This window comes from Dromiciops gliroides, chromosome 4, assembly GCF_019393635.1.
Source record: "Dromiciops gliroides isolate mDroGli1 chromosome 4, mDroGli1.pri, whole genome shotgun sequence".
Taxonomy (NCBI): domain Eukaryota; kingdom Metazoa; phylum Chordata; class Mammalia; order Microbiotheria; family Microbiotheriidae; genus Dromiciops; species Dromiciops gliroides.
In genome coordinates, this window is record NC_057864.1 from 238,615,402 (window position 1) to 238,639,116 (window position 23,715).

General features: G+C 46.8%; 4 protein-coding genes across 9 annotated transcripts; 1 reads left to right on the forward strand and 3 right to left on the reverse strand.

Moving 5' to 3' along the window:
• Positions 1–4,040: 4,040 nt before the first annotated feature.
• Positions 4,041–6,030, reverse strand: TNF (tumor necrosis factor). Of its 2 annotated transcripts, XM_043963805.1 has the most exons (4): positions 5,845–6,030; positions 5,432–5,480; positions 5,182–5,226; positions 4,041–4,846 (listed from the first exon to the last, which is right to left on the reverse strand). In XM_043963805.1, the coding sequence occupies exons 1-4, from the start codon at positions 6,028–6,030 to the stop codon at positions 4,431–4,433; spliced, it is 696 nt and encodes a 231-aa protein (XP_043819740.1). In that variant the 3' UTR covers positions 4,041–4,430. The 2 variants fall into 2 exon arrangements, with proteins under 2 accessions (XP_043819740.1, XP_043819741.1); XM_043963806.1 differs by lacking the exon at positions 5,432–5,480 and having other exon boundaries at positions 5,182–5,275.
• A 1,158-nt stretch (positions 6,031–7,188) lies between these two features.
• LTA (lymphotoxin alpha) lies at positions 7,189–9,427 on the reverse strand. The gene is made up of 4 exons (XM_043963693.1): positions 9,029–9,427; positions 8,488–8,574; positions 8,267–8,384; positions 7,189–8,140 (listed from the first exon to the last, which is right to left on the reverse strand). Exons 2-4 carry the CDS (start codon positions 8,563–8,565, stop codon positions 7,728–7,730), a joined length of 609 nt encoding a protein of 202 aa, XP_043819628.1. The 5' UTR covers positions 8,566–8,574; positions 9,029–9,427; the 3' UTR covers positions 7,189–7,727.
• Positions 9,428–14,563: 5,136 nt separating this feature from the next.
• NFKBIL1 (NFKB inhibitor like 1) lies at positions 14,564–23,706 on the reverse strand. 5 transcript variants are annotated; one of them, XM_043964308.1, is made up of 4 exons: positions 23,585–23,706; positions 16,786–17,063; positions 15,652–15,879; positions 14,564–15,396 (listed from the first exon to the last, which is right to left on the reverse strand). In XM_043964308.1, the coding sequence occupies exons 2-4, from the start codon at positions 17,048–17,050 to the stop codon at positions 14,825–14,827; spliced, it is 1,065 nt and encodes a 354-aa protein (XP_043820243.1). In that variant the 5' UTR covers positions 17,051–17,063; positions 23,585–23,706; the 3' UTR covers positions 14,564–14,824. The 5 variants fall into 5 exon arrangements, with proteins under 5 accessions (XP_043820243.1, XP_043820241.1, XP_043820244.1 ...); XM_043964306.1 differs by lacking the exon at positions 23,585–23,706 and adding an exon at positions 18,184–18,305; XM_043964309.1 differs by lacking the exon at positions 23,585–23,706 and adding an exon at positions 18,007–18,222.
• Positions 19,788–21,795, forward strand: ATP6V1G2 (ATPase H+ transporting V1 subunit G2). Its single transcript, XM_043964310.1, has 3 exons — positions 19,788–19,949; positions 20,150–20,250; positions 20,793–21,795. Exons 1-3 carry the CDS (start codon positions 19,868–19,870, stop codon positions 20,964–20,966), a joined length of 357 nt encoding a protein of 118 aa, XP_043820245.1. The 5' UTR covers positions 19,788–19,867; the 3' UTR covers positions 20,967–21,795.
• Positions 23,707–23,715: the final 9 nt, after the last annotated feature.

Here is a 23,715-nt window from a genome sequence, read left to right on the forward strand (position 1 = left end):
TGCTCTTTCCACCGTGTCATATGCCACTTTAGACTAAGGGTAAAGGGAAGAATCCCTGCTCAATCTCAATGTAAAAACACCCTCCCAGCACTCTGTAAAGCTACTGGCACTCCTTTTTTTTGTCAAGAAGTCCAACCTTCTGTCAGTCATCTTCCCAAGCATACTTTGAGAGAGAACAGTCTCTCAGGGGGACCTAGACCCTCAAGCTGCATTCATCAATCTCTGCCCCTCCCTCCAGTCTCTTTATGGTATCCCCAAATCAGCTTCCCCCCGCCCTGATCAATAATCCAAATGTCTTTAGCCTAGGCAGACTAAAAACAAGAGAGAACTAGGGGAGTTGGAACTGTATGTGTTTTGGCAAAATTCTCCCATCAAGAGAAGGATTTTGGTGTAATTGGTAGTTAGGTTTACCACTCAAAATTGCCAGGGCTAGAATGCTGGCAAGACCATACAGGGATTATGTCTGGGTCCCACTCAATGGTCTCTTCCCGAGTTAGGTCAGTGGAGCTATGATGCTTCTTTCCCCTGAAGAGTTCTGGGGCTAGGGCTTTCATGACAGAGAGGAAGAGACATATGGGGGGGGGGGCAGAAGAGATATGGAGAGAAGGGTCTCATTTCACAGAGAAAGTCTCTCCATGGCAGAGAGGAAAAGCTGTCATGTCCTAGACAGGGGAAATAGGGGTGGGTGGTTGGAGAAAATTATCATGTCATGGGGAGGCAAAAGAGAGGAAGAAAAAAAAGTTTCAGGGGAGAATACTCTCAAATCCAAGGCTGAATGGAAAGTCCTAGTCCCCAGTTCACACCTTAGGTCCCCAGTTCCAAGAAGAGTGGGGGAAATGGGGTGAGTAACGGCAACAGCATCCGCCCCACCACCATTGACCCATTTAGAGCCTCAGTGTGGAGGAGGTAGATGGGGGACCCAATACTCTATCTAGGTCAGTCTTGTCTTAGGAGGCCTTGGCTCCTTTCATTCCTCCGCAGAATTAGTTGCCGAGAAACATAACATATTTGTTCATCTATACAGCAAAACTCTGGGTGGGGGTGGGAGTGGGTGGGGAGAAGAAAACTGTCCATCTATAGTTTCGTCCATCTCTGTCTCTCTGTGTCTCTGCCTCTGTCTTACATCCTCCTTTCCCCATTGCATTCCAAATCAGAGTGACCAGACTGGGCTGCAGGCTCTATTTCAGAATCATCTTTGTTGCTCTGGTTTTGATTTCCTCAAATACCTTTAACCTCACTCCTTAGAAAACAGGAAAAATAAGGGAAAGCTGCAAGCACAGGAAACCTAGATGCCCAGTTCGGGGAGGGAAATTGGGTAATTGGACACCTGGCTCCCAGGAAGTTCTTTGACTGTGACTCAGGTCACAGAGAATGTTGTCCTTCCTCTGCTCTCTCAGGCCACAAAATCCAGAAACTTCACCTTAGATGTGGGGAATTCCCCTGATAGCAATTGGAATTCCCAGAATTGGAAATTCCCAATTCTCCAGGTATGATTTCCTTTGCCCGGTTCCACTCATAGATGTTCATAGGATTTAGAGCTGGAAAGGAAATTGGAGACCCTCAGCTGCAGGAATTGGGGACGTTTAGCTGGGAGAACAAAGGACCTTTTGTTGGGGCTCGGGGTGATAACTCTTTTCAAGTAATTGAAAGGCAGTCTTCTGGACAGGGATCAGACTGATTCTGATTGGCCCCAGAGGGCAGGGTGGGGTAGAATAGTTGTAAAGGTGCCACTGTTTTGGCTTGATTTCAAGTAAAACTTCTTAACATTTGGAGTTGTCTCAAAGTGGAATGGGCTACCTTGAGAGGTGAGGCATTTCCCCTCCTTTCCCAGGAGAGGTTAAATAATTACCCCTTGTCAGGTATGTTATAGTGCCAATTCCTTTTGGTTATGAGTTGGACAATGACAGTTGCTATTTGATCTAATTCAACTCCCTCATTTTACAGATTAAGAAACTGAGGTGGGGGCAGCTAGATGGCGAAGTGGATAGAGCACCGGCCCTGGATTCAGGAGGACCTGAGTTCAAATCCGGCCTCAGACACTTAACACTACTAGCTGTGTGACCCTGGGCAAGTCACTTAACCCCAATTGCCTCACCAAAAAAAAAAAAGAAACTGAGTTGGGGGCAGCTAAGTGGCACAGTAGATAAAGCACTGGCCCTGGATTCAGGAGTACCTAAGTTCAAATCCTGTCTCAGACACTTGACACTAGCTGTGTGACCTTGGGCAAGTCACTTAACCTTAACAAAACAAAACAAAAAACAAACAAACAAAAAGAACCTGAGGTACAGAGACATTATTGATTTGTCTAAGGTTACAGTGTCAAAGATGGGTGTATGACTCTGTTGAATTCTCTCTCTGAGATAACACATTTCCCCTCTTTGTTGGTAACACTTGAGAAATTCCATGAAAGGAGGAAAGTCACTCTGGGAGACTCAAAAACTATTTACATTGTGTTGGATGACAACAGCTGACTCCCAACCACATCAAAATCTCTCTCTCTCTCTCTCTCTCTCTCTCTCTCTCTCTCTCTCTCTCTCTCTCTCTCTTTCTCTCTCTCATATGAGAACATTCTCAATACATATAGAATCCCATTTCCTCTTTTTTCTCTGACATGAGACCCTCCTGCTCCCCCACCCCAGACTTCTGCCTTCTCAGAATAAAGAAATTTTGGCTATTGATATTGAAGCGGAAAAGTTGATTTCAGAATGAGATGAGGGGACTACAGGTATGTGGGAGAAGGCAAGAAGACAGCTGCATGGGATCTAGGAAAGTATAAGAAAAAATGAGACTGAGAATAAATGAAGTTTTCAAGCAGTTGGCAGTGAGATGGAGGACAGATGTGTGATGAGATCAATGGTCAAGAGACAAGGGAAGGTTTTTATGGAACTGGGGAGACCTGAATATGTTTGTAGGAGATGGGAAGGAGTCAACCAGATGGGTACTGGAGGTATGAGGGGATGAGATACAGGTAGGAATATGACCTTATGGAGAAAGAGGAATGCTTCTTCCTCTTTGTCTAGAGGAAAGGAGGAGAGGGTAAACAATAATCATTGGAATTTTTGAAGAGTACTGTTGAGGAAGCTCCTGTAGAAAGATTTCAATTGGCTTGGTAAAGTAGGAGGCTAGGGGCAGCTAGGTGGCACAGTGGATAAAGCACTGGCCCTGGATTCAGGAGAACCTGAGTTCAAATCCTGTCTCAGACACTTGACACTTACTAGCTGTGTGACCCTGGGCAAGTCACTTAACCCCCATTACCCCTCAAAAAAAAAAAAGGAAGCAATGAAAGTAGGAGGCTATCTTTGTCTCTAAGTAGCAGAGTATGAGTCTTTATTCTCTATGAGATCCCCTGTATTCCATAATCTTGGAACCTAAGAACTAGAAACAAGGAAAGGATTATAGAGAAGGCTCTTGAATCCTGGGGATAAGGAATTGGGAGGTAGAGGGGAAGGTTTTCCCAACTTGGAATGAGGCAGATAGAAGAAATAAAACAACTAAATCACTCAATGCACTGTGAACTCCCAAATACATTCATCACTTAATAAATAAGCAATAAATAACAATCTCATCAAATTTAGTCTTTTCAAAGCAGTTTATTTCTCGCCACTGACAAATAGGGCGCTTACAGACACGGCTCCCCTGGGGAGCAGAGGTTCAGAGACACAGCGACACACAGCCACTAAATCAGCAATGTAATAAGATCAGATACATTTTTTTTAAATAGGCAGATGGGAGGGTGGATGAGGGGCCAGGATAGGAGTACCCCTCAGTTCATCTCCATTTTCACAGAAAATACTCCTGAGCTGGGGAAATCTCAACATCTGGGTCCCCCATGAATGCTAACCTCCTTAATAAATATATTCAAGAATAAATAAATAAATAAATAAATAATAAATAAATAAATAAACATTAGTCATAAATAACAGACAGAAGCCACCACAGGGGGGCAAAAGGTAGGGCTCCTGCATTACAATAAATAGAACAGGAATGATCTGGATTGTGATTCATTTCTGGGTCTAGGTCAGATAGAAGTCTAGATCAGAGGAAGTGTTCTAGAGGAAAGAGGGCCCTTTTCCTTAGGTCAGGCTTCAAAGCTTGGCCCTTGTTCTATGTCCTGGGCACTCCACTGTAGGTCCTGGGTTTCCAGTTTGGAGCTAGGTTCTAAATTTCTTTCAGCATATGGATTTCTTGATGTCTATTTCTATGATCCTTGATATGCAGCCAATACCAGTTTATAGTACTACTCTCTTCTGATTTTTTGTTTTCTCAATGTCTTTTGTCATATTCTAGATTGTTTTAAACTCTAGTTCCCAGTCTTTACACCACTTTCCAGGCCCAGAAAAGGAAGGTGATCAAGGGACATGGAGAAAGTTTGATAAAGGTGAGTGAGGAGTGAGGAAGGGCATAGGGATAGGGGTATGACTTCACTTCTCTCAAAGGGCAATGACCCCAAAATAGACCTGGCCAGACTCAGAAAAGTCAAGATATTTTGGATAGTTGGTGTCAGCGCTGAGCCTGTCACCTTTCTCAAGCTGGAAGACACCACCCAGGTAGGTGGGTTCATACCAGGGACTGGCTTCCCTAGCTCCCTGCTTCTGGCATGGACTCTTGATGGCAGTAAGGAGGCTGACTTTTTTTTCGTAGGAGAGTGCAACCCGTGAGATGGTGTGTGTGAGGAGCAGAGGTTCACTGCCACAGTCCTCGCCCTTGAAAAGGAGCTGGGAGTAGACCAAGTAGAGCCCAGTGGCTGGCACCACCAGCTGGTTGTCCTCCAATTTCATGCCATTGTTCAGGAGGGCATTGGCAAGCCCATTCAACCACCGGAGCTGTCCCTCTGCCTGCTGGTTAGCTATAGGGAAAGAAGAGGAAAAAGTTGAATTCATGTTTCTTCTGAGTTTCATCTTCCACATTTTGTTCCCCACATCTTATTTCTAAAGTTCAAGGCGTTATGTCATATCCCTAAGGTTCTATCTATCCCCATAGAATCCTATCCCTTGAATTCTTTCTATTCTTTTCATTCTGTTTTTCCAGTTCTAGCCATCTCCACCCTGTCCCTCTTCTTCCCCTCTCAATATTTCTTCTCCCAGAGGTTCTGCTTTATCCCCAAAGTTCCATATTGACTCTCAGCCCAACCCCTGATTCCAGGCCCCATTTGGCCCCAATTCCAAAGTTTCGGGTTCTTACCTACAACATGAGCTACAGGCTTGTCACTTTCGGTCTGACTGGATCCTGGGATGGGGGAGAAAAGAGAAGCAAGAAATGAAAGTTTAAAACTGAACTTTAGCTCTCTCATCCCCCCTGCCACCCGCCCACCAGAAACCAAAATTCAGAAATGCTTCCTGTCCCCTAAGAACTATTCCCCCATCCCTATTTCCAGCCACATCCCAGATATGTCCCATTTGGGAATGAAGGTTTAGGAGATTGGGATACTTACTGACTCTCTGTGTCAGAGGTTTCATGCCCAAAAAGGCATCTGTGAACTCCTAGAGAAGAAAGAAAGGAGAAGTCAGTGATGAATTATGGACCAAAAAAGTTAAAAAGAGAGAGGCTGGGATGCACCTACACATGCCTCTCATAATTCTCCTCTCATATCTTTCCCTTCATATCTCTCCCCCTTCTCATTCCATCTCTTTGTTTCTCTAAGTTTCTGCCTATTTACTTTTCCCTTCTCTCCATCCTTCTCCATCTTTCTGAAAAGAAACCCATATCTCTATCTCGTCATGTTTCTCCCTCCCTTTCTTTATCTCCTAATCTTCCCCATCTGTCCTGGTTCTCCTAACCTCTCTCTGTTCCTGTTTCTGTGGCCAAATGTTTGTAAGACCCTAGAATAAGATATCTGTCTCTCACCTCTTCCTTCTGGGGTCCGATCACCCCATAGTGCAGCAGACAGAAGACAATGGTGGCCCCAGCAAGAAGAAGGAAGGAGGTAAGTGTGAGGCAGAGGCAGCGGCCAGGGCCTTGGGGCCCCCTCGCCTTCCTTTGGAGAGCCTCTTCTGCTAACTCCACGTCTCGGATCATACTCTCTGTGCTCATGGTTCCTGTTTTGTGGAGCTGCTCAGTTTCCAGGGGTGTTGTTTTGGGAGAGGCTGAAGTCCAAATTTGTAGTTGTGTGTGAGAGAGAGAAAGAGTGCCCAGTGGTTTGGGTTTTTTTAAGAGATGAAAGAATTTCAGAGAGCCTGGAGAAGTCTTTCTCCCTCTCTGATTAGTCCCCTGATGTTCTCAGTATGGGAGCTTCTGTCAACTGGGTGAGTGAGCAGCTGCCTTTATATGCCCCAAGGGGAGGGTGTGAGGAGGGCGGAGGAGAAGGCTCTCTCACCCAGCGGGCGGAAAACTTCCCTGGTGGAGAAACCCATGAGCTCATCTGGAGGAAGCTGTAGTGGGGGCCCTGTGGACCTTCCTCAAGCTCCTCTCGGTTTCTTCCTCCCAATGGGGGCGGGTATTGGAAAGTTGGACTTGAGGAAACCCAAGCGTCCAGGGATATCACACCCCTTAGCCCCTGTGTTGACTGTAGGTGGGAAGGTGTCCTGAATTAAATCCCCATTCTAATTACCCAGGCCTTTGGCCCCTTAGATCTTGAGACACTATTCAAGAAAGGCTAGGGCTTAAGTGGTGAGCTTAAGGTTTTTGGATTCAGATATCTGGGACCCTGAAAGTAGAACAAATTGAGGTCTCAGTGTTTGGAGCTCCCTTGAGAAGAGAGGGAGGAGAAGGGAGAAAGTTGGGGTTTGGGATCTGAATTTCTGAAAGGAACAGGGACGTCCCAAGGGGGCTGAGACGAAGCCTGGGAAGGTCCTTCTACTTTCATTCTGACCTCTGGACTCACATCATCGGTTTCATTCTTGGCCCACAGGAATTTCTAGTTTCTTGCTGTAGGTCCCCAAGTCCTCCCATATTACTTTCATCCCCCTGTAGCCTTATGTATGTTTCTCCCCAATTGTCCCCATGTTTCCTCATGTATCCTTCCCTTCCAACATGGTCCCTAGTATCTTCCCCTTTTGTGTTCCCATCCATAAAGACCCCTATGTAACCCCATCCCTTAAACAGACAGACAGACAGACATCTCAGAGGAAATACATTTATTGAACTTTGCTGAGGACATAGGTCCAGGTAGGGTCCCTAGCCCTCTGCTGCCCCCATTTTATAAGCCCTTCTTCATCTCACCTGACCCTCCCCCGCCCCTTATTCCTTTTTTACTTTTTCTCTATTTAGCCTGTGTTCACCTGGTATATCTTCCTGAGATATCTTTCTCCCTTTTCTGTCTCCCTCTTCCTATTCTCTGCTGCTCTATAAATAAATAATTTAATAATCACCATTCATAAATAATTTTTCCCATTCCCTGTCCCAAGCAACCCCTGATACCCATCCCATATACCCCTTCTTCCCTTTTCCCTTCCATGGCCAGGCTTAAACCCCAGTCAGACTACTTGCCAGCCAACCAAATTACTTTTGTCTGGCTATTTCTGGTTAGACTTGAAATTCTCAGTCTAGCATCTGGCAGTGGTTGTGCGGGGGGAGGTCTGATTGCCCTCACCTCGACCCCCATCTTGGGGTGCCTTCAGACCATCCAGAATTCCATCTCTGGAGGTTGCAGAGAAGAAAATACTTGAAAGGAATTGAAGCAATGAATGGAAGCAGGGAGTGGTGGTGTGGACCCTTGAAACTGTAGGAATAGAGGGGAGGGGCATGGAGATGGGCCTTGAAGCCATTTTCCTCTTTATTTTTCTATTTCTCTAGAGTGCAAAGGCCCCCAAAAAGACACTACTAGGGGACTGGAGCAGGTGAGAGACACCATCTGTATGAGTGGACAGCCGATCGCCCTGGGTGAGCAGGAACACAGCTCCTTGGTAGACTGATCTCCTCCAGGGCCCTTGGGTCCCTGGGCACACAGACTTTTGAGCACTCAGGAGGGGTACATGAACCTGGTACTTGGAGGAGAAGAGGAGCACCTCATGGCTCAGGTAGGATGGGGTAGAAGTAACCTTAGAAGAACAGCTGGCTCCTGAGAAGACAACCTGGGAGTAAACGAAGTAGAGGCCACTTGTGGGGACCCACAGGGAGTTGTTGCTTAGAGAGAAGCCATGTCGGAGGAAAGCGTGGTCTGTGTTGGCTCTCCAATGTATAGAGTCCTGGGTGTTGAAGTTTCCTAGGGGAGAGACACAGAAGTCAGGGAGTGTTATGGGGATGGAGAGAACAGATGTACAGGTCATTGAGTGGGGAGAAAACTGGGAGCTGGAGGGAAGTGGAGAAGCTGTAACTCCTAGATTCTTACCAACAAGGTGGGCAGCTGGTTTGAGGGTATCTCTTAAGAGGCTCTTCTGGCTGAGATGCTGAGCTGTCTCAGGTGGGGCTGGGCTAGATGAGTGGGAGTTATCGGGATTGGGAGCCCCCTACGAAAGAACATGATTAAGAAGGTACCAGAGAGCCAAGATTTCTCCCTTGTCCTTTAAAGCTCCTGACCCCCAGGTCATCCCCTGTCCTGTTGCCTCTCACCTGAGCCCCTGGTGGCTGCAGCCAAAGCGCCTGGAGGCTCAGCGCCCCCAGGAGGCACAGGACTCCAGATGAGGTCATGGGGAGAACCTGAGGAGAGAGAAAGAGAAAGTGGAGAAGGGGCCGGGGAGGGGGAGAGAGAGGGAGAGGAAATGGGAAACAAGCACAGAGACTGAAACGGGAAGTTATGGAAAACACACTGACATAAAGAAGCTGACAGAGATACCAAGACAGAGACACAGAGACACATGGAGAGAGAAAACAGAAGTACAGAGTAAGAGAGACTAATTGACAGAAATGAGATAGAGAAACAGAAACAGGCAGAGAGGAACAGAAACAGAAGCAAATAGAAAGAGACTGAAGGGAGAGAAAGTCAGAGAGCCAGAAAGAATGAGGTGGAGACCCAGCCCAAAGCAGACCCAGAGAGGGGCAGGTGGAAATAATAGACACAGGAAGCTATGGTGAGGGAACATGGAATCAGAGGGTTTTAAGGGCCAGGAGGAATGGCCCAGAGTTCAGGATTGTCTCAGTCAGGGGCCCCTACCTGTTATGAGCTGGGCTTCCTGGGCCCGGACGCCTGGGTCCCTTTATAGAGGAAGCAGCGGCAGGGCGGGAGGGCTCAGGGCCCTAGCCTGGCCCGGGGAAGCCCCCGGTGCTTAGAAGAAGGAGCTGGTATTTCTGCCGAAGGCAGGAAAGGTTGAGGCTGGGAGGGAGAACCGAGGGCTGGGGGCCAGGAGACCTGGGTTCTGGGAAAAGAGAATGGGGTTGAGGGTTCGGGGGAAGGTAACATGAATGTGAAGGGGGAGGGGGGATGAACTGGGTGAGCCCCCAGAGATCTTCTGGATCTTTATCTCCTTCATGACCCCTTCACTCTCCCCCCAGACTATGCCACCTCCATTTTCCTCCTCATTCCCCACTATTTATATCTATCCTACTTGCCATACAAACCTCCGGGATGTTTCAAGTTACATATTCCTTAGCCCAGATAAAATCTACCTGTCTCTAGCATGTGTTGCCTGAAATTCAACAAAGAACAAATCACATAGTCACACATGACATAGGTTCCCTATTCCAGATTGAGTGGGGTCTTCCCCGCCTACTCTGACCCCCCACAGGTGGCATGGCTATCTTTTGTGTATTCTATATAAGCCTCTTGATCTTAATTTATGCTACACAATATGCCAAGCAAACTAGTTAGTGTGAGCAGCATTCAGTTGACAAGACTTCCCATGCACAAAACTGTCTTTTCATGTTCTGAGCTACATACATGATAGAAGTCAAATTGGTTATAATGTACTTCAACTCACTCGCATACTTCCATTCTGACAACACACACACACACACACACAGAGACAGTGGCTCATTCTTGTCTCTCAAATCTATTGATCCCTCAGCCTCCAAGTCTGTCATTTTCTACGTCTCCCTTTCCCTTACCTATTTCCTTTTTCTTTTCCTTCTATCTGGGCTTGTCTGTCTCTTTATCTCACTATCTCTCCACCATCTCTGTTTCTTTTAGTCTTCTTGTGTTCCTGTTTCTTTCTGTGATTTTTTTTTTTGCCCGAGTTTTTCTGGTAGTGTGAACAGATAGAAAGACAGGGAGACCCCCGACAAGAATGTAATCAAATAAGCATGATGCACACTCAATCCAAATATCAGTGAGAGACAGAAAGGAGATTGAAAAACAGAGTAGAGGGGAAGACTAAGGTACAGAGAGAAATAGAGGAAACTGAAGAGACTGAAGGATGAGAAGTAAGGGGGTTTGAGAGACCTGGAAGGTGGGGAATGTGAAGAATTGAAAGAGATCAGAGAGAGACCGAGGGACACAGAGAAACAGAGACAAAGACTGAAGGACCAAGAGAGGGGGAACCTAGAGAGAGAGAAGGGGAGACTGAAGGATAGAGAAATGGAGATGCAGGTGGTTGGCTGGGGAGGTTTCCCTGTGGTGTGAGGAGTGATAATGTGGAGAGCTGGCTCCAACCTAACTTTATGGTGACACTGAGCAGGGAGGCTTTTGCCAAGAAATTAATTATATCATTGGAGTCTTGGAGAGAAATAAAATAAGACTAACCCAACCTGAGCCTGGAACATAACATTTATCTAAATCTAACTCAAATTTTTTTAACTCCATACTTAATCCCAATTCTAACTCAACCCCAACTCTGAATTTAACCCCAAATCAAAGCCAACGCAACCCCACCATAATCTCAGTATTCATCCTCCAGATCCAATTTGCATTGCACCCTCAATACCAATACAACCTTTACTCCAACCCTAACTTTAAACCCTAATCGCTATCTCTAAACTGAACTCCCAACACTAATCCTATTAAACCCATTTCTAACCCTACCTATTCATTCAATAAAGGTTTATTGAAGGTATATTATGGGCAAGCTCCCACAGGAAATACAAAGATGAATAAGACACAGCTGTCCTCATAGTGCTTGGAATTTAGAAGTGGAAATTATATATATGCCAATAATTTTAATGCAAGGTAATATGTGATGTGTTAAAAGAGAGAGAATATCTGCCTCATTATAAACCTACTTCTTGCTCTGGGATTTTTCCCCATTTTATTATAGTAAGCTTTTTTTGGGGGGGGGGCGGTGAGGCAATTGGGGTTAAGTGACTTGCCCAGGGTCACACAGCTAGTAAGTGTCAAGTGTCTGAGGCTGGATTTGAACTCAGGTACTCCTGACTCCAGGGCCAGTGCTCTATCCACTGCGTCACCTAGCTGCCCTATCTTTCCCCATTTTAAACCTTATTCAGCCTCAATCCCAATCCTACTCCTTATCCAGATATTAGCCACCAATTTCTCCCCTAACTCCAATTTCAACCTCAGTAGTAATCCCAAACCTTAGTGTTGACAATAGCCTCATTTTTTTTAATAGCCTCATTTCTAATGTTGTTCTTCCTGGTTCTCAAATTCAGTCTGACTGAACAACTTCTATTGTAACCCAAATTCCTGGCTTTGATCCTGGGGCTCACAAGGACATAGTTTACCCCTCCCCATCTCTTAGCTGTTAAGAACCTGAGTCACTAATCAGGGGGATCCCTGCCCCCCCCCTCAGAACAGGGGCACAGGATGCCTGGGTGCCTGGCCCCAGGGGGTCGGAGGAAGCTAAGGGCCCCTAGGGGACCAGTATTTTTATCAGCCTCAGAAGCAAGAGACACAGAACCGGAAACTGTGTGGTGAGAGAAAGTGAACTTCACCCTTATCTCAGGGGAACCCCCTTCAGGGCTGGGGGGCCAGACACTTTGAGAGTGGGACTTGAGAAGAGTTGGGGAATTGGGGGTAGTGGGAGATATCTGGATATATATTATTTTACATAACACCTGTAAGGGAGGAGGCAATGTGCTTAGAAATAAAGAAAAAGCTCTTCTGGGTGGAAGGGGTAGGGATTGTCCAGGTGCCAGTATTTCCTGTCCCCTCTTATCCAGGGTATAAACCTTACTGTTCCCAACCCTGGGGCTCTTTGCACACTGGGTCTGAAGTCTCTGGGCTTCAGAGACTGCATGAAAAACTGCTTGTCCAGCTTGCTCACAGCTCAAGCTAAGTCCCTTCTAAAGTCATAGCAATTCCCTCTGAGAACCTTCTTCAATTTCCCAGAGACCACATCGTCCCTTCAAAAGGTTTATGTCCTACAACCCAATCTTGTCTCTGTCAGAAAATCTCATCCATATCCACATGTCCACATTCAAATAACGTCCATACTCCCACTCAGTTCAATTAAAATCCAAAAGGCATTTATTAAATACATACTATGTGCCAGGCACTGCTGCTAAGTGCTGAGGATCCAAAGATTCCAGTCTTTGTTTTTAAGGGGCTTACATTCTACTAGAGTGGGAGTCGGGGAAGGAGGGAGGGAGAGGAACAAAATGTAGACATTTAAGAAAACACAGGGGCAACTAGGTGGCAAAGTGGATAAAGCACTGGCCCTGGATTCAGGAGGACCTGAGTTCAAATTTGACCTCAGACACTTGACACTTACTAGCTATGTGACCCTGGGCAAGTCACTTGACCCTCACTGCCCTGCCAAAAAAAAGAAAAGAAAAAAGAAAACACAAAGCGTATATAAAGTAAATACAAAATCCTTTGAGGGGAGGGACACTAATAGTTGGAAGGATCAGGAAAGGCCCTTTGTCAGAGATGGCATTTGAGTTGAGCCTTGGAGGGAACCAGGAGTTTCAAAAGGCAGAGGTGAGGAGGGAGAGCGTTCTAGGCATGGAACATGTATGGCCTGTGGCTAAGGTGCCATGATGGAGAATAGAGAGCTGTGTTTTGGGGAAGCAAAGTAGAACCATTGGCCTTGAAGTAGAGAGACAGAGGGAGAAATAAGGTGTAATCAGCCTGAAAAAGCCAGGCTGGAGCCAGACTGTCAGTGGCTTTAAATGCTGACCAGTTCTATTTTATTCTTCAGTTTATTTATCCTGCAGTTTCTTAAGCAGGGCAGTGACCTAGTCAGACCTGTGTTTTAGGAATATTAATTTGGCAGGCATATTGAAGAGGAAAGAGGCTCTATGAAGGGAAATCAATTAGGCAACTGTGGAAAGAGGCCGGGGCAACAGTCTAGGTGATAAGGGACTGAAATTGGGTGGCCTGGAAGAGGACAAAGATAAGACAGAATCAAAAAGGCACAGCGATTAATTAGACATCAAGCAGGGCGAACGAAGGGCGATTGTAGACTTGACATCCTCTCGGAGACCCTGTGGCCACTTCCCCATCACTGGTCTTCCCAGAGGCACCTTCAACTTAACGCTCAATTCCTAGCTCTGTCTCTCTGGGGCTCTCCTGTGCAGATATGAGCTCTGTATCTAAAAGTTTCTAACATAACAGATAGACGAGCATGTGCACCCACAGGCATAACAAGACAGTTAGACACTATTATTTTCTTTCCTTTCCTCTAACTCCTTCTCTCAGAACTAGAGTTCGTGAGTTGGGTGGGGAGTGGGCTGAAAGGGAAGCAGTATTGTCTGATCTCCACTCCCACCTCCTGTTTCCTGGAAGCTGGGGTGGGAGGGGAGGCCAGAGGAGGGAGTAAGGAGTGCCCCCATGGGAATCCCCACCTGAACTCTAAGCCCCCTTCCCCCTACAGAGCTTCAACCACTGTTTCCGGGAAGAGGAGATATTGATCTATACAGTATAGACTGGACCCATATTACCCCGGAAATTATAGACCAGGGAAAAAGACCAAGGTTCCTGGGTCCTTGAGCAGGAGCTGGGCCTGGGCAATCAGTCCTGAAATGGGAGGGGAGGGGTAAGGCAAGGGAAGAAGGGGGGAGGGAGGTGAGAAGACTTGGGAGAACCAGAACAATTCCCTGGATTCTGAAAGGCAGTGGGGCTGGAAGGTATGCTGGTGGTACTTCCCAGGGACTGATGTCTGAATTCCTTGAGAAGTCTGGTCTGGATGCTTAGTTCCCAGTTGGGAGAATAGGAAGGTTGGGCCCAGTTCTCGGGTGTGGACCTCGGGTTACTCAAGAACAGACAGCCCAGGTTACATAATTTGGCCCTTTCCTCCTCCTTCCCCTGATGCTATTTTTAGCAACCGAAATTCCACTCCCCCGCAGAGGGGCTGCTTCCCTCTCTGCTCTTGGCAACCCCTAACTCTGCCCTCCTACAATCTTCCTGGTGGGTCTCCTAGCTTCAACGGCCCCCCACCTCAAATCCTAGTGACTCAGCAAAGGGAAAGCCCTGGAGGGGGGAGGGGGGAGAAGGTAAGGGGGTGGAGGATGTGGTTCTGGGGGGGGGGGGGAGAGAAGAGACCACAGTTTTGTTCCCTTTTTGCCCTGTTCACATCAAGCCTGTTTCTCCGGCCACAAACAATTGGGTTGAGGTGACTTTGGCAAGTGAGGGGGGAGAGGAAGAGATACATGAGCTTTGGTAAGGCAAGCTAAAGCCTCTGGACCTTGATCTGGCTGGGGAGGAGAGCAGCCAGGATGAAGTGATATCACAGGACAAGAGCACATCACACGCACATGTCTATCTCTGGCATATGGGCACTGTGGGCTTAGTAAGCAAGAGGGAGATGTCATAGGTGATAGAAACCACAGAGATGGAAAAAGGCAGAGGAGAGATTAGGAGTAAGATGAGGAACTATGTTTTATTAGGAAATAAGTAGGAAGAGAAGGGATTTAGTGGTAGCAGCCTCCCACGACTGCTCCAGCTCAGCTCTAACCCACAACCTGCTCTCATTCAAGCCTCATACTTTTCTATAGTTCCCACCCCTTAGTCTATCCCGACACCTAATTTTCCCCTCATTCTAGGCCCCATGTTTTGTCCTTAGCCCCTGAATCCTGTTTTCTGCCTTATTCATGTACCCATTCTTTGTCTTTTTCTTCTGGGTCACTTTAGGCCTTCTGCATGTCGATTGAGGGCCTGGGACAGAGCTGTCACAATCTCCATCACTTTTTCCCTTTCCCTAGCTTCAATTTGGCCTCCAAATCTCTGCAGGAATCGGTCAGGATGCCACTGAACTTGCTGAGCCCTCAAATACTTCCTTAGGGCTCCCTGATCTGTGGGTGGGGGGCCCCTAGCCATCAGGGCTGCTGCCATTGCCTCAGGATCCCTTCCCCCAAGGCAGGGCCAGGGTATATCTTCAAAACACAAAAATCTGTCCCTTCCCCTGGGCTTTGTCTTTTGGGGGTCTCCCCCACAATGCCCTCTGGCTTCCTGGGCCTTCTTGGCTCGGCTCTCCCTCAGTTCTTCTTCCTTGGCCTTGGCCTGCTCTTGGAACAGTCGACATTCCTTCTCTTGTTGCTGCCAGCTGTGGTAAGAGGCTGACATACGTTTTGGATGCTGGGCCCTCTCTGTTGCTTGTTTCTGTCGTCGTTTCTGGGCATATTCTCGGGCCAGGCGTTCAATCCAGGCAGAGAAGGACTCAGGCTCTGGGATGTTTAAGGTGGCATCTTCATCACCTAAGGAACAACAGGCATATAAAAGGAAAGGCCTTTTAGGGAGCAATAGATATAAAAGGGAGGGGGCAGGAAGAGAAACAATAAGGCCAAGAGGAAGGAAGTCAGTGGACAGTTAGGAGACAAAAGAGATGGAGACAGAAAATATGAAAGGGAAGGGAATGAGTGTGGAGTAGCTAAGCAGGGAGGGATATGGAAGTGGGGGAGGTGCAGGAACCACTGAACTACCTGGAGGGCATTAGTCTGAGGTATCCTTACCTTCAAACCTCCCCATCATCTCCTGCCATTCATCCTCTTGCTCCTCCTGAAGCTTTTGTCTCCATTTTCTCTCTCTGTAAGCTTCTTCCTCTTCTTCCTCCACTTCTACAGAGGGGTCTGGGGGGGTTTCCCAGCCCAGAAGTTCCCCAGGGGTCTCCCCTTGTTTGTTCTTCATCTTCATGGCAGTAGGACATTGTGTCATCAGAGGCAGGAAGAAGTCCTTGTAGGCTGTTGGCAAAGGGCAAAGTTGTTTGCTGTGGGTCTCATCTTAAATGATCAGAACACTGCCAATTGCTATCTGGGCTCTGTTACTGTTGTTGTTCAGTCATTTCAGTTGTGTCTGACTCTCATGATCCCAATTGAGGTTTTCTTGGCAAAGATCCTGGAGTGGTTTGCCATTTCCTTCTCCAGTTCATTTTACAGATGAGGAAACTGAGGCAGAGTTAAGTGACTTGCCCGGGGTCACATAACTACTAAGTGTATGAGGCCACATTTTAAGTCAGGAAGATGAGTCTTCCTGACTTCAGCCCTGGCACTGCACCAACTACCTGCCTTATCTCGGCACTAGAGAAATTATATAATGGGGGGAGCTCTGGAGAGTGAGAAAAATTACCCAGAAGAACACTATCAGGAGCCAGATAATGGGCCCTGAGAATACAAATAGATCTGGACACAAAAAGCAGGTTAGAAAAATTACTACCATCTGGGAAGCAAACAGGAACTAAATGAATGGATGTAAAAATCTTATTTGAACCCCATCTTGGATACATGTGTTTATATCCAATAAGTATGTACACATAGATATACTACAGATTCATAAATATACATATATTGTGTACATCATGGATATGTGTCTACATATACTTATATATACACACAGATGTATAGACACGCACACATATATATTATATGTTAGGGTTTACAACTACCTTTACATGTTATCTATTTTGACCTTTACAACAAACAACCTTGTAAAGTCAGTAGTATAACTATCATTATTATTCCCACTTTATAGCAGAAGAAATTTATTCCAAAGACCAGGCAAATATCTTGCATCTCAAAGGTCTTACTTTCATCTTAGATTCTAAGAGCAGACAGAGACACTTTTAGCTGTCCTATCAAGGCTGGACTCACCCCTAGGACCCAGTCGAGCAGCAGCATGCAGAGCAGTATTCCCATGGCAGTCCTGTCGAGTGGGGTCAGCCCCAAGGTGGAGTAGGAGTCGAAGGGCAGGGGCATCACGGTGGGCACAGGCTCGGTGGAGTGGTGGTGGCCTTCCAGCATCTATATCCAGCTGTGGGTGGCGTTGAAAGAGGGATTGAGCTTTGCTCAGTCGTCCTGCTTTCAGATATCTTCGAAAACGATGCTCACGCCTACGGCGGTGAGAGGAAGAACCCATGATGGATCTTGGACTGAGAAAAGAGAGAAAATAAGGCAACTAGAACAACAACAAAAAATCCAAACCATAAGTTCCATGCTCTCTTTTATTTTTCCTGCTTCCCCATACCTCTCCCTATTTCTCCCACTTTTGCACACTTCTACCTTCCACTTTAAATCTTGAAATAAAAACTGTTTCCTCTTCAAAACTTAAGTATCTTTTTTGTAGGGTGCGTGGTAAATAGCTACATAATTTTGGAGAAGAGGTAAAATTGTTTGGAATCCTTTGGGCCAAAAAGTACCTTTTAAAATTATTATTACATATAATTTTTCATTTTTTAATTTTCAGTTCTAAATTCTCTCTCTGCAGCCCCTCCTTATCACATTGAATAGGCAAGAAATACCATATCCATTGTGAAGTCATGCAAAACATTAAAAAAAAAATTGTTAAAAAAAGTTTTTTGAAGAGTAAACAAACATGAATTTTGTAATCATCGAGTTTGATAATGATCTGTCTAGATATTAAGACATCTGTATCCGTGGGTGAGCAGGGCCCGGGCCTTTCCTCAGTGCCACCTCGGGCTGGAGGTAGGCGCTAGAGAGCCCCTACCCCTCCAACAAGCCTTTGCCCGCCATACCTCCCAGTGCTGTGACCCCTAGAGACCCTACCACCCAGGGAAATCGTGCAAACACTGCCCTGCTAGACAATGCCCTAGTGGTGAGTCGGGCCCTTATAGGACAGCTCTGAAGGTGTCAAACTGGCGATGGTCGACTCTCAGGATCCAAGATGGAAGCAAGCTCCCTAAGTGGGGTGGGGGGGAATGACATCTCTCTTTTCGCTAACCTCGAGCTGAAAAAGACTAAGGTCTTTTCTTAAGTAATTTAAAAATGTTATTCAAAGAAAGAGTCATTGGCTCTACCAGGAGCCAAAAAGGTCCACGACACACACAGAATTAAGAACCCCTGATCTGGCCCAACCCTAATCACGTGACGGATAAGGAAATTGAGGCATGGGTGAAAGACTCGATTCCGGGCCACGAAGATACTAAGCAGACGAGTCCGGGAACCTAGGCCCTGGGTGGCTTGGTAGAAATCATTGCGGCCTGGAACCAGCTCTCCGTCTGAGGGTTGGTGAGGGAAGGTAAGACCTCTTACGTTCAGGTAAACTGAGCCGGGGCCCCGCCTAAGGCCCCAGTAGACTGAAGGAAAAAGGGCGGAAGCGAACCGGAAACGAGCGAGGGAGACGGACGGCAACACCCGCCGAGGTTCGGACTCGGTAGAACAACGCAGGGCGCAAGAGAAAGGTTCCGCTGGGCTGGGAGGGGCAAGGCCACGGGGCGGGGCCGTCCCGGGTTCGGCGCCCGCGCGAATTGGAGAAGGATGAAGTAAACCAGCGGTCTGCAGTGATTTCAGTACCGCCCGCCTTCAGACAGGAGGAACCTAAGAAGAAGATGCGGGGGGGGGGGGGGGGGGGGGGGAGGGAGAGAAAAATCGGGAGAGACTCGCAGACGAGAAGAAGGAGGCACAGAAAGAGCTAGCGGGAGGTGGAAGAAGGGAGAAATGGAGAGACAGATACAGACCGTGGGGAAGGGCTGGAAATGAGGAAGACGCAGAAGAGAGGAAGAAGAGGAGCGAGGGGCCTCAGCAGGAAGCGTATTCGAGTTCTGGGGTTCAAGCCCAGTCTTAGATGGCGCTTTAACGTTTGCAAAGCGCTTTACAGATACCTTATTTTTATCCTCACGACAACCCTGGCAGGGCTTATTATCCCCACTTTACAGATGAGGAAACTGAGGCCGACAGAAGTAGCCGGCAGCTAGGTGGTGCAGTGTGTAGAGTGGTGGAACCAGCAATACCCGAGTTCCTATCCTGCTTCATGCACCTAACTAGCCGCGTGAGTTTGGGCAAGGCATTTAATCTGTCTGCCTCAGTTTCCTCATGTGTAAAGTGGGAACAACAGCAGCACTTAGCTCCTGGGATCGTCGTGAGCATCAAAGGAGATGATATTTGTAATATTAATAAAGTGCTTACTTAGTGTGGTGCCTGATACATAGTGAGCATAATACTTAATCGAATAAATGCCTCTTCCTTTTCCTTAAGTGACTTGCCCAAGGTCACACAGCTAGTGTCAAAGATTAGGTATTTCCATCTTCTGTACTAGCTGTGGGACCCTGGGGAAGCCATTTAATCTGTCTGCCTCAGTTTCCTCATTTGTAAAGTAGGCTCAATAACAGCATGCACCTCCTGGGGTTGGTGTAAGGAGAAAATGAGGCGATATTTGTAAAGCATTTTGCAAACTTTAAAGCATTATACAAATGCTGGCTATCCTGGACTGGGGGAGTTGCTGAGATTTGGAGAAAACCCAGATTAACCATCCTCCATTCTCAGTCCGTAAGGATCTCTGCCTCCCAGTTCCATTCTTTGACCTTTAGGTCTTTCATGCTCATGGCCCCCAATCTCAATCACCTCCTCTTTTACCTTCCATAGAAACTCCTACCCACCAAGACATAGAATGGAGGCGTGAGTGAGGTAGAAGCCATGCTGTCAAAAAACCAGAAAGGATAGGAACCCTGCCGAGGAGACATTGGCAGGCCACAGTTTGGTCTCTGTTGCCCTCAGGTGATCTCATATGGTACTACAAGAACAAGAGAATGAGGTGTATGGGGGGAGGAGAGAGAGGAGGAATGAAAGGATTAGCCTGAATTGGGAGGAAGAGGGAACTAAGAGCAGGGGGACGCTAAGACCCAACGGAAGGAAAGAGGAATAGCTGGAAGGGGGGGGGGGTGTGGAGGTGGTGACAGTAAGCTGGTACCTTTGGTAGCATCACTGCTCACAAGTAGAGATGGCCAGTCAGTCCCAGGGCATCCAGCAGCTGCTTCAGGCTGAGAAAAGAGCGGCTGAGAAGGTGGCAGATGCCCGAAAGAGTGAGAGCCTTGGCAGGGAACTGGGCTTAGAAGGACTGGACATTTAGATTGGGGAGGGGGGAGAGAGGGATGTGAGGTGGGGGTAGGCCCAAGATGCTGGGGCTCTTTTGGAGAGACGTGTAGGGGATTGAACTACCAGGGTGATCATGAAGCCCCTTAACTACCTTTCTGGGGCTGTTTCCCCCCTTCTTTCACTCCAGGGAAGGCTCGGCGTCTGAAGCAGGCCAAGGAAGAGGCTCAGATGGAGGTAGAGCAATACCGTAGGGAACGGGAGCAGGAGTTCCAGGGCAAACAGCAAGCGGTAAGATTTGGGGTATACTGTGGATTGAAAAAGGAAATCAGGGTAATATTGGGGGTGAAGAGAATTTTACTGGTGTGGGGTCCCTTGTGAGGTATATAGCATTTTCAAATATTTTTGTGATGTGAAGAGAAGTTTTTTTTGGGGGGGGGACCTCTAAGCGAAGCACAGAATTTATGAGGCAATGTTTGGGCTTTTTACATCCAGTGTGGGGGATGGCAGTTATCTAGGATAGGAAATGTGGAATCTTTCTGGTCTGGGTGATAATGCTGGAGTTGATGGGTAATTCCATTTCTGGGTTATTATGGGGTGAGGTATTAATGAAGATTGTGTGTCTCTACTTTGCCTGGACAGCTTTTGTAGCATGCGCATCATTTGTACATGAGGATTCAGGGGAATGAATATCCACATTTGGGTCTTTTTTTCTTGATCTCTCTGTCTCTTCCTGTGACCACCTCACACTCTGGGATCCTTCTCTGTCTCTTTCTTTCCTATTTCTTTTTCCCCAATACCCCCACCCACCTTACCCCTTACCCCCAACCCAGGCCATGGGATCCCAGGGGAACCTGTCAGCTGAGGTGGAGCAAGCAACTCGGCGCCAGGTACAGGGCATGCAGAGCTCTCAACAACGCAATCGTGAGCGTGTCCTGGCTCAACTCCTTGGCATGGTCTGTGACATCAGGCCCCAGATCCATCCCAACTACCGGATTGCTGCTTAGGGACTCTGTACCAGTCAGCTCCCCCCTTCCCAGGACCTCACATCTTGACCTCCAGCCATATCCCTTTTCTCCCATCAGTCCCCCAGAAATTCAAGGAGTCATCCTGTAACTCTCCCATTTAAACCGTAAATCTTTAGCTCCATAACTCCTACCAGGTCCTTTTATTTCCCTGAGAATGCTGCCTCTTCCACACAGAATCTAAATCTACCCCCGTGGTGACCTTAAATCCTTGACCTTGATAGCTGGCCTCTAGTCAATTTTAATAGCTGTGTGAGCCTGGGCAAATTACTTAATTTTTTCATATGTAAAATGGAGACAACAATTGCACCTACTTACAAGGTTCTGGTGAGGATTAAATGAGATAACTTTTGTAAAGTGCTTTGGAAACCTTAAAGTACTAAAAGGTAGCTATCATAAAATTTCTACCAGATAGGTTAAAATCTCTCCCCAGCTGATTTCGTTTCTGATTCAAATGAACATCCTTCAAGTGTCTGGCTTTCCCTGCATGTTACTCCTGTGATCAATGATGAAAACTAGCTGACCTCCATCATCCCACTAATCTTATGACTCCACGAGTTTCTTTTTTCTCCTACTCTTTCCTTTTTTGTTTCTACATTATCCCCTTTACTTTTCCATTTTCTCTTCTCTTTCACCTTGAAATTTCTTAGAGACTTGTCTGGCTCTTGCTATTGAGAAACATCTTACATTGTGTGTAATGCTGTTATGGGAGTGTCCCCCATCATTTTCCTTTTCCCACACCTCAATTTCCTATTCTATTTAATTGTAAAATGAAACCAGTGCAAATGTCAATAAAATAAGTTGTGAAAAACTTGTAAGAGTCCTTTTTGAACCCCATTTTTTTCATTTCCCCCTCACCTTCATTACTTATCAAACCTATTGGAAATGTTAGGGTAAAGCATCTTATTCTAATTCCAAGAAGGGGAAAACTATTTTTCCAAGTTCACACAGCTTTAAATAAGTGGCAGAGCTGAGATTTGTACCGGTCTTTTACTCTAAATCCACTGATTCCCCCCCCCCAATTATATCACACTTCAAGTCTTGTTTTCCACTACAGTTTATATTTATGCAATTCATCCGAACAAATGATAAAGGTTAGAAGATACAGAAGAGTGCCTGACATATTTACCAAGTGCCTGACAGACATAAAATGGCCAAATCAATAGAGAGGACCCAGAGCATTTGAATTTAGGTTCACGTAACCTATTTGATTCAGGTTCTTCATCAGTAAAAAATGGGGATAATAATAGTACCTACCTCCCAAGGTGGTTGTGAGGACTAAATGAGATAATAATTGTAAATCTTTTCCCACAGTGCTATATAAATGTTAGCTATTATTGTAGATTAAGATTGTTATAAAAAAAACTATGCTCTCCTCTGTCAAGACAGTTGGCAACAGTACACTGAACTAGGGAGTCTGGCTATTCACTTCCCCACAGCTGGTAATGGACTAGTAGGTTGAGAGAATCTCAAAGCATTCTCCGATCTGCAGATTATGCCCCAAGAATGCATTTGTATTTCCCCCCTAGACAGAAGGGGCAAGTTTTTGTGGATGTAGACACAACACTGGAAGCAAGGGAAATAAAAATCGGGGATGCCTTGTACCTGAATTTATGCTCTTATATGCTTAATTTTTCCTTACCTTTGGGTCCTTAAAGCTCACCTCCCTTGCTGAGACACAATATCTGTATCTTTTCTGGACACCTAACATCTATAGCCCTTTTTTCCCTGTTGCACATTAACCTAGTTATGCCCTCCGACAGTGGCAAGACAGTGGTCATCCATCCTTTTTAAACTTTAAGGCATGTTAGTTACCACTGTTCCAACATCAACCAGGGATATCCATAAGTAGGCCCTTCTTCCAGGGACACTGTGGAGTCACACACATCCCTCCCTCCTGGTTTTCCTGGACACTTAGTTCAAATACCACTTTCCTCAAGAAGCCTCGTCCTCCCCAATGACCAGTGTCTTCATCTCTGACTACCCTCCATTTGTTCTCTAGCTATCTTGTATGGACACAAGTTGCTCGTTCTCCATTAGACTGTGAGGTCCTTGAGGGCAAGGAGCTGTGGTTTGGTTTTCTTTGTTGTTTTTGTTTTGTCTTTCTCGGCATCACCAGTGCTTATTAGCACAGCGCCCGGAACAGGAGGCGCTCGATAAGTGCTGGTTGTGGTGCTGACTGTAGCACTAGGGGGCCTCTGGTTCCCGGTAACAATGGCAGCATGCGCGCTTCCTTTTCCTGCCGCGGGGCCACAGGTTAGAAATGAGAAGAGGGCACCCTGTTTCCTGTTCTTTCAGGTCCCCCCCAAAACCCCACGTCCCTTTCCCTCCATTCCATGTGCCCCTAGCCCCGGGGTAACACCCAGCCTTGGCCACCAGAACATAGGCCGGGTAAAGCCTAAACGAAAGTACGCCTAGGTCACCTTGGCAACCGCATTAATCGTAGGACCCCGTGGGAACGAGGCGCCGCTTCCGTGTCCCATTCATTGCGTTCCAAGGGAAGAGCACTGCTTTGAGCAAGCCTGACAGAAAAGCCTAATAGTGGGAGGGAGTTCGGGGTGGGGGCGAGGAGAGGGTTCACGAAAGAGAGAAAGTGGTACCGGCAATTTCTTCCGCACGAACTGAATTAAAGCCACAACGGAGGAACTGGAAAGAGATTACTGATTTGCATCCAGTCAGGCGCTCCAGCGGGCATCTCTCTAGTGAGCGGGACGGTTGAGGCGTAAGAGGG